This window comes from Eimeria maxima, genomic scaffold, assembly GCF_000499605.1.
Source record: "Eimeria maxima Weybridge genomic scaffold, Emw_scaff1320, whole genome shotgun sequence".
Taxonomy (NCBI): domain Eukaryota; phylum Apicomplexa; class Conoidasida; order Eucoccidiorida; family Eimeriidae; genus Eimeria; species Eimeria maxima.
In genome coordinates, this window is record NW_013564303.1 from 1 (window position 1) to 9,542 (window position 9,542).

Here is a 9,542-nt window from a genome sequence, read left to right on the forward strand (position 1 = left end):
ATATATATATATTATATATATATATAGGTAAATATATCAAGGAAGGAAAGGTAATAGGCTTCTACATATTTATATTAGTAGGAACGTACGTACGTCGGTAGGTTGATTGGTTGCCGTGGGGAATATGTATTAACTAGGTGGGTAACTAGCTAACTAATCGCTATAAACCCTAAACCCTAAACCCTAAACCCTAAACCCTTTTATTATTTTCTCTTTTCTTACCATTTGTGTAAAGTTTAAGAAAGGAGCTCTTATAACAGACTTAAGGGGCCTCTTTATGCCAAAACAATTGCCAATCTGCAACATAAACAAAAATACACCACTAACAATATGCATGCACGCATGCATGCATGCATGTAGAATCCTCAGTAGCTGTCTCTGTCTGTGTATATGCATGCATACAACACAGTATTAAGGGTAGAAAGACGCCTTACGAATCCAATGCCTGAGTTTAAGTCATAAATGGTTGATCCAGGACATCCTCCCCATACAAGAGAAGGGAAAGCGATGCTTAATTTTGTGTCCGTATTTATCTGCACAGCGCCGTAGTTTAAGTTGCTTATTGCCTCTTCTACTACCTGCATAACCGCACAAGAGACGCAAGGGAAATATTTGTATTAAATGATTTATATTGACGAATATATTCCTGTGGTTCATCCAGAACCCGAAGAAGCAAAAAAAATAAAATCAACGAAGAAAAGAGGAACGATTACCTTCTCTTCTGCGGGAGTTGAAGGACGAACAGAAATGCTGACTGACAGTCCTCCATGTACTTTATTGTTAGTGTATTGAACAGCAGCAGGAAGGAAGGCTTCAATAGTATTTTCCGTATCTAGAGGAACTTCTCCGCAGCAAGGAGAGAATGTTTCCTGACGAAAAAGAAAAGGAAATGAAGAAACAGAAGAAAAAATAGTGATGATCGATCATGTATTCATGGTTTCGGTTTCTGCACAAATTTCAGGTGTATAGGCAGCTCATGAAACTGCAATTCAACTTAGTAAGCAAATAAAGGTAATCTTATTGAACCTGTCGACAAAAGAATGAATCTTCTGGTAAATTTGTTGCAAATATTATCTTTTTATTTTCGCTATCCTTAGAAAGAGGACATTTCACGGATACTTCAAATTCTTCAGGTTTTCTACCCATGTCAATCAGCTGTTGTTTATAGGACCTTCAGCACAAATAACAAAAAAAATTAAGACTTAAATCCTTGAATCCGCTCTTTTTCTTTTCTCCTTTATTCTTTATTTAATGCTTTTCAATAAAGAGAAGAGGAACGGGAGAGAAACAGCTCTTTGTCGCAATCAGTATTATGCATATTTTTCGTTGGTTTATTCCGCTAAAGGAACAGAGAAGATGCTTAACAGAAGAATAACACAAGGAAAAAGGAAGAAGTGCATCCGCATCTGCAGGTTAGGATGTATGTGGTTGCATGCAACAATCGTATGTTGATTTCTTCCTCTTTTCCTCTTCTTTCCCTCTCCCTTACTCCATCCTCTTAGCGAAGTCAGGGTAATAACACCCAACGTAGTAAATGTCTTCAATGTACATCCGCACCAAATCAAGGAACTCCTCTCTGTACATACACCACAACAAAACAAATAATTATATAATACAACACATATATAAAGCATACAATGATACAACACTATTAATGCATGCATGCAACAAGAAGAAGAAAAGAAGAAGAGAGCAACACTTACCTTTGTGGCCAATTCTTGCATGTAACAATTATTTGAGGATGTGCGCAGATATGTGCACCATTAAACGTCATTGCTGCAGCAATTGCCTAATAAATAAAAAAAAGAAAAAGAAGAAAAAAAAGAAGGATTCATATAGGACAGACTCTAACAGTTGCTGCTGCTGTTGCTAACAACAGAAAGGCTGCAACAACAACAGCAAATGCAGCAGCTGCAGCAACACCAACAGATGCAGCAGCAATAGCAACAACAGCAAGAAGAGGTGAAGGAGTTCTGCTGTGTTATTTTACACATTATGCATGCAGACAGCCCATCCAATTTGGTTCAGCCTTTGGTTGGCTCTAGTAAATAAATAAATAAATAAATAAATAAATAAATAAATAAATAAATAAATAAATAAATAAATAAATAAAATAAATAATCAAATAAATAGTAAATAAACAATATGTATATAAAAACCTCAATTCTTACCGCCGCATGCCATTTAAGCTGTCTGTACGACCTGCCAATACACCGCAGCACAGCATCTGCGACTAAAGAACATTTACCTCACCACCGCCACCAACAAAAGGAACAGCAGCAGCAACAGCAGCAGCAGCAAATAATCTCCCCCCATCCTTATTTACCATTTGCCTGGACAGACAATCCATGGTGTACAATTGCCAAGTTCAACAGTCATGGGTTTATTAAAGATTGGTTGTGCAGGAGGAGGAGGAGGAGTAGGACAACCCCATATTATATTTGATGCAGTAGCAGCAGAACCTGTACATACACCCCAAATGTATACCCACCAGGGTCTATGGTCTTACTACTATATATAAGAAATACAAGAAAAATGACTCTTAATGATACAACAGCAGCAGGAACAAAGCAGCAGCAATAGCTGCAGGTTAACAGGCGTAGCAACTCTTAGTAAAAAGGAAACATAATTCTATTTATCTTTCTTTTTTCTCTTTCTATATTATTCATTCTTGTTTATATTGCTATTTCTCTGTTTAGTTATCCTTATTAATTAAATAATAATTCTTTTTATTTATTTATTTATTTATTTATTTATTTATTTATTTATTTTCTTATTATACCTGTCATATACCATTTGCAGACCTCTGGATGTTGTAGTAGCGCTGCGCCTTCTTCTGCCCCTCCAAATATAAATGCACAATAATCAGCATCAAGAAGAGGAGCAAATAATTTACTTAATGGATCCAATAAGCCAGCATTAAAAGGACTCATCTGCATACATGCATGCATGCATACACAAGAATATAAATATACATGCATGCATGCATGTATGCAAACAAGAACATAAATATGTATATTACTGCGGTGTATGTACACCTCATATCACGTAATAAAGAAAGAATAAATCTATTAAAAGGATAAATCCTTAATATAGTTATTTTATATATAATCTATAAGAGGCAATAAACACAAATAATAGCAATAAATATACTATGTTGCCTTTTATTAAAAATATATATACTAATTATATAGCCTGTCTACAGTGTATATGCAGATGTTTATTATAGTATAAAGAAAAAGAAATAAATTAAATATATTATTACCTTATAAACACAAACTTTGTTCTCAATAAATAAAGAAGTAAGTAAATCAACAGGGCCGTCAACTGCACATAAGAAAAACACAAGATATAAACATTTATTTATATTAATAATAGCAATGGTATTGTTGAGGATAATAATAAATACAATAATAAATAAATAAATAAAGAGTAAACATAAATAAAATATGCCAACAAAAAGGAAATAAAAAAAAAAGAAAAAAAAAAGATAAATAATGATAATTGGGGTGTACGTACAGTTCCCTGCGCCTAAGATAGCCGTTAGTCCTGGTGGTCTTTGATGAATCATTTCTTGTTCAATTGGCCCCTCTACTAATAACTCCATTGATCCACAAGTAACTAATGTTGTATGTAATAAACCTTTAGGGCCAACCTATATACGTATATATATACAGCAGCAGCAACAACAACAGCAACAGCAACAGCAACAGCAACAAGAGAAGCAGCAGCAGCAATAGCAGCAGGATGAGGACGTATGAATGTATGAAGAAATATTGGGCAGGAGGAGGAACAGGAATACGAACAGCAAACAAGGATAAAACCAACAGATAAGGTGTATATATACTGCTTATATATGTATAAATAAATAAATAAATAAATGTGTATATATTTATTTATTTATTAATAAAGATTTACCTTGACAAAATATCGTTGAGGTTTTCCTTCAGGTGTAGGGGCCTCCTTTACCTCCAATGGCGCAGGAGGGGCCCCCGTCTTAACGACAGAATCAAAGTATTCCCTTATTATACCCAACCAATTGCTGAGGAGCTGCAGCAGCAGCAGCAGCAGCAGCACAGCAACAGCAGCAGCAGCAGTGCACCCTCAAATACCATAAAGGATGGCTAATTGCATGCACATGAACCCGTGCTGCTGTATATACACTACAAGATGTAAAATAATACAACAGGAGATAAAAGTAATAAACAAGATGATGTCATTAACATCATAGAAGGCCTCAATAAGTAATTTATTCTTCTTCTTTCTTTTATGCTTCTTTCCCCTTCTTCTGTATACGGGGAAGAGGGAGAAAGGGGAGGAGTTAAAGTACCTTTACATACATAATTTAAGACGTATAAGAGCAGATAATGCAAAAAAAGAGAAAAATGCATTATTTATATGCTTGTTGGGGTGTATAGGCAGGTATTATAAGAAAATAATTGACTTACCATGGAGGAATGTAGCCAGTGCACACAACTTGATGAATTCTGCAGAGCGGATAGATACTGAGGTTCAAGAGAAGCATAAGAAGGAGAAGAAGAAGAATTTCCTTCTCCATCACGTTTAATAATGGATGCTGCTTGTAATTGTTCGCAGTTTTCCTCTAGATTATCCATAAGACGATCCAATAGTTCAAGTTTCTTCTCCGGGGGAAGCTCAGCCCATTCGTTCTTCTTCTTCGCAACACGGGACACGACATCGTTAATATTTAAAGAAGAGGACATTTTCAAAGAAATAAAGAGGAGAAGATCGTCGTATATGCAGCTTTCTTCTGGTAAAGAGAGGGAAACCAAGGCACACACGACAGACTCAAATGCTTTTACCCCGTCGGCTGCGCTCCGCAATAAAGAATATGCTCTGTTCTAATGGAAAGATAAAGAAACAATAAATAAGTACAAAAAATACAAAATGAAAGGTATTTGACGCTGAATAAATGCCGTAAACCCAAGAACGCAACAGCTGGATATATGTTAGCTGACGGATAACAAACACACGAGGGAACTGCGGTGTATATACACCGCGTATCCCGAATTGCTAGACTGTGTAAGAAGAGAGGGAAAGGAACAAAAAATAACACGATTAAAGGGAAAATTACTGAAAGATATTTATTTTATTTTATTTTATTTTTATTTAATCAAACGATTATGGCAAATGGTCCGAGACGGCAGGGAACAAGCTCTTGAATATCCATCATCGGTTTCAGCATTGCTGCACATGGCGTGTAATGATGATGTATGAATAAACGTGCATTATTACTCCATTAATTAAACAAAAAGGTAAAAAAAAGTATTATTAAACATATTTAACTGCATTGTTTTATAAGGTCTGCATTAATAACATATCTTTTCCCTTCAGACAGCAGAAAGCGTTCCCTGCATATGATGATGATGATGGCATTTCCTCACATGATGTTGTTGCATGCGGTGAATCGGCTGCGTTGCCAAGGCAAGCAGTTTCTTCATGAATTATATTTTTATATTTCTTTTTTATATTAAGATTTATTCAACATAAGGAGACGCGCGCATTGCACGCAGATTTCCCCATATTTTGTGGTTTATTTGTTGCAGTTGCTGCTGTTGCTGCACATAAATAAAGGAACAACAACAGCAGCATAATAAAGATGGATATTGCTGCATCTGTTGCTGCGGCCTCTGCTGCTGCATGCGGCATTGGTGGTTTACAGCAAGTAGCATCATTAGAAAGAGAGGTATTGAATACATCTCTTCATGACGGTTTCTCTTCTTCCCCAGCAACAGCAGCAGCAGCAGCAGCATCATCATCATCATTAACAGCAGCAGCAGCAGCATCAGCAGCTCCTCCCCCTAATAGTATTCCTCCTCATCCTTTAGAGATTCAACAGAAACGTTATCTACATGAATTAGAGAAGGAGGAATTCTCTCGTGCTGCTGCTGCCTTTGGCTACCATTCAGTATTAAGACTAAAGACAGAAAGAGAGTTGTGCGCAATGACACAAAGATTGCCAGGAATTTCTTCTTCTTTTTTAGGTGTACATACAGTTATGGCTATTGATGATCAATTATTAACTGAAGAAATATTCAATAAAGATAAAATACACGAAGAAGGAGGACCTCTTCTTGGTGTACATGAACGTATAGAGAGGGCTATGGGTATTTAATTTATAATATAAAGGGAATTATATTCTTTATTTATTTATTTATTTATTTATTTATTTATTATAAAGAAGAAGGGGATGGTGGTGCTGTTGCTTTGCTTCTGCTGCAGCAGACAGCAGCAAGACAGCGTCAGCAGCAGCAGCAGCAGCAGCAGGATTAATATCGGCATATGGTGTCTTTAGAATGGGGAGGGATGATGAGCTGTACGTACACCTGAAGAAGGAGGAGGAGGAAGAGGAAGAGAAGGAAAAAGAGTATTTCTTTTTATCATTAATTAAATAATAAAAAGAAATAACTCTCTTTTGCTGTCTTGCTTGCTTACCCACCCTCCTATTGGGGTGTACAGACAGCAGCAGATAATAACTTTCTTCTTTTGTCCTTTTATAACAACACAAAGCTTTCTTCCTCCATTGTATAATAATTATTATTAATTATTAATAATTAATTACTATTATTATTTATTATTATTTATTATTATTGTTAGTTATTATTATTAGTACTCTTTTCTTGTAGTTTAGCGTATATTTACCTAAATAATTGTTGTATATATTCTTCTTTATTAGTTGTATATTTATATTTCTTTATTAATTTTGTATTTTCTTTTATTTATATTTTATTATATATAATTATTTTATTTATAATTAAATATAATTAGTCGTAGTTTTACCTCCTTAGACAGACAGTATATTAATGAGGTGTACGTACACCCCAATACTATTATTTATCTACTAGTTATCTACATTATATATAAACTACAACTTTATATCTATTTACTTGGTGTATGTACACTACAAAGAAAAGGTAAAGACACGAGAAAAGAAACGTATACTGTTGCTGTTGCTGCTGCTGCTGCTGCTGCTGCTGCTGTTTGTGTTATTATTTCTGTGTCTTTATCTCCTTTCTCTCTTTTTAATTCAATAAAATATAAATTTATTTTTTATTTCTTTATTTCTTTCTTCTTTTTAATTGAATAAAAGGTAAAATGCAGCCCCAAAGATAATAACTGTTTATTTATTGCTGCTGCAGCAAAACAGCAGCAGCAAAGTTGCTGCCTGCTTCCTTGCTGCAGCAAACAAACTAAACAATATAATCCTCATACAAATGTCTTCTCTCTGTGGCAAGAGAGAGAGACCAATAGCTACATACATACATAAATGCATGCATGCATGCTTGCATGTATGCATGCATGCATGCATATATATGCATGCATATACACACTGTATATACAGTGTGTGTGTGTGTGTTTGTGTGTATGTGTATGCGTGTGCGTGTGTGTGCATGCGTGTATGTGTGTGTGTGCGTATTTTATGTGCATTTGTTTATTTATTCATCATTTATATATTTCTTTACACATAAATGCAAAATAGCGCAGCAATTCTTTTTTTTTTTTTTCCCTTCTTTGTTTACTGCGTCTTATATACACTGCTTGCATGCATATTGACCTTCATCCCCGAATATACAATAAATATATGTTGTAAATAAATAATATAAATATATATAAATATATTTATATTTATATATATTTATATTATAAATATATATTTATATATTTATATATTCTCGTAGTCAAGTTTACTCTCTAATTTCTTATTCTCTGCGATCTTCCTTGCTGCCTTAAAGAAATCTTCTTCTATAACATAATCACGATCAGCACGGATAGCAAACATACCTAAGAAACAAATAAACAAATAAATAAATAAATAAATAAATTAATTAATTAATTAAGTATAATTATATACATAATAAAGGAAATAAATAATTAAAAATTCCCCTTATTCAGGTGTACGTACACCCCAATTTCCTTACCCGCCTCTGTGCAAACATTTCGCAAATCTGCGCCGTTAAATCCATCGCAAAGACGGCAAATCGCGTCAAAGTCTGCAAGCAATAGAATAAAATAAAAAAGAATAAGATAAATAGATAAATAAGTAAATAAATTATAAAATAGATAAATTAATTAATTAACCAATTAATTAATTAACTTACCAATATCCCCAGACTTGGATATTCTACTTGAATGAATTTTTAGTATCTCTAGGCGTGCGCTCTCATTAGGCATAGGTATCTCTATCTTCCTATCTATAAATAAATAAAAAAAAAAGGAAAAAAAAAAAGACAATAAAATATAATTCCTGATGCATGCAATGGAGGCAACAGCACCACAAACAGCAACAGCAACAGCAGCAGCAGCAGCAGCAGCAGCAGCAGCAGCAGCAGCAATTACCCAGACGTCCTGGTCTCATTAGTGCAGGATCTAATACATCAGGCCTATTAGTCGCCATAATTATTTTTACTTGTCCTAATTCATCAAATCCATCTAACTGATTAAGAAGCTGCATAAATAATAATAAATATAAATAAATATATATATAAATATATATATAAATATAAATAAGTATAAATATAAGTAAATAATAAAAAAAAATAAACAAAAGAAAACAAAAAAACGTACAACAATTAAATTCAATAAAGAAAATAAATAAAAGGAAAATAAAATATAATTACGAATTATTATCTAATATATACACTATAAAAAAAAAAAAACACGAATAAAGTAATAAATAAGTAATAAATATATTTAATTAAATTAATTAATTAATTAATTAATTAAATTAATTAATTAATTAAGTAATTAACCTCCATTAATGTTCTTTGTATTTCTCTATCCGCAGAAGTTCCTTGAGAAAATCTTCTGCCGCCAATCGCGTCAACTTCATCCATAAATATTATACAAGGTTGATGATCTTTTGCATATCCTGTATATAAATAAATAAATAAATAAATATATAAATAAATAATTATAATAATATTTTATTACGTCTATTATTATTTATTTTAATTGCTTAATGAGGAGGGAACATAAAGATCGCAGACAAAAATAGGCAAAAAAAAAGAAAAGGAAAAAACAAAGGGAGAGAGAGAAGAAAAGGAGAAGAAAGGAGAAAGGAAGGGGTAAAGAGAAACCGGGAAAGAAAGAGAAGAATAGGAATAAATAAATAAATAAATAAATAAATATTTCTTACCAAACATTTCCCTAATAACTCTTGCGCTTTCTCCGATGTATTTATCAACAATAGCAGACGCAACAACTTTCATAAAGTTGCAACTCATGTTAGATGCCATGGCTCTGTACATAATAATATAAATATACAAATATATATATTATATATTATTATTATATATTATATATTGTATGTATAAAATAATATAATTATACATATATAATATAGTTTAGTAACAAGAAATACAAGAAAACATGCAGATAGGCTGATACTCGTGTACATGGGATTCCCTTAACTAATTAATAAGAAAGCAAACAGAAGAATATTATGTATATACAGCATGCATGCAAAGAAAAGAGTATCTTATTAATATTTATGTATATATATATATATATATATATATATA

General features: G+C 33.0%; 3 protein-coding genes across 3 annotated transcripts; 1 reads left to right on the forward strand and 2 right to left on the reverse strand.

Annotated features, from left to right (window-relative positions):
• Positions 1 to 222: 222 nt before the first annotated feature.
• On the reverse strand, positions 223 to 4,724 carry EMWEY_00051420 (hypothetical protein, conserved; the record flags this gene model as incomplete). The annotated part of the gene is made up of 11 exons (XM_013479704.1): positions 223 to 297; positions 435 to 578; positions 714 to 869; positions 1,114 to 1,171; positions 1,490 to 1,576; positions 2,172 to 2,202; positions 2,783 to 2,933; positions 3,266 to 3,327; positions 3,520 to 3,655; positions 3,919 to 4,050; positions 4,449 to 4,724. Coding segments are annotated over 11 exons (1,308 nt in total), but the record flags the coding sequence as incomplete, so codon positions are not given.
• Positions 4,725 to 5,620: 896 nt separating this feature from the next.
• EMWEY_00051430 (hypothetical protein, conserved) lies at positions 5,621 to 6,136 on the forward strand (the record flags this gene model as incomplete). The annotated part of the gene is made up of 1 exon (XM_013479705.1): positions 5,621 to 6,136. One exon carries the CDS (start codon positions 5,621 to 5,623, stop codon positions 6,134 to 6,136), a length of 516 nt encoding a protein of 171 aa, XP_013335159.1.
• Positions 6,137 to 7,684: 1,548 nt separating this feature from the next.
• On the reverse strand, positions 7,685 to 8,416 carry EMWEY_00051440 (hypothetical protein, conserved; the record flags this gene model as incomplete). The annotated part of the gene is made up of 3 exons (XM_013479706.1): positions 7,685 to 7,803; positions 7,941 to 8,012; positions 8,359 to 8,416. The coding sequence occupies 3 exons, from the start codon at positions 8,414 to 8,416 to the stop codon at positions 7,685 to 7,687; spliced, it is 249 nt and encodes an 82-aa protein (XP_013335160.1).
• Positions 8,417 to 9,542: the final 1,126 nt, after the last annotated feature.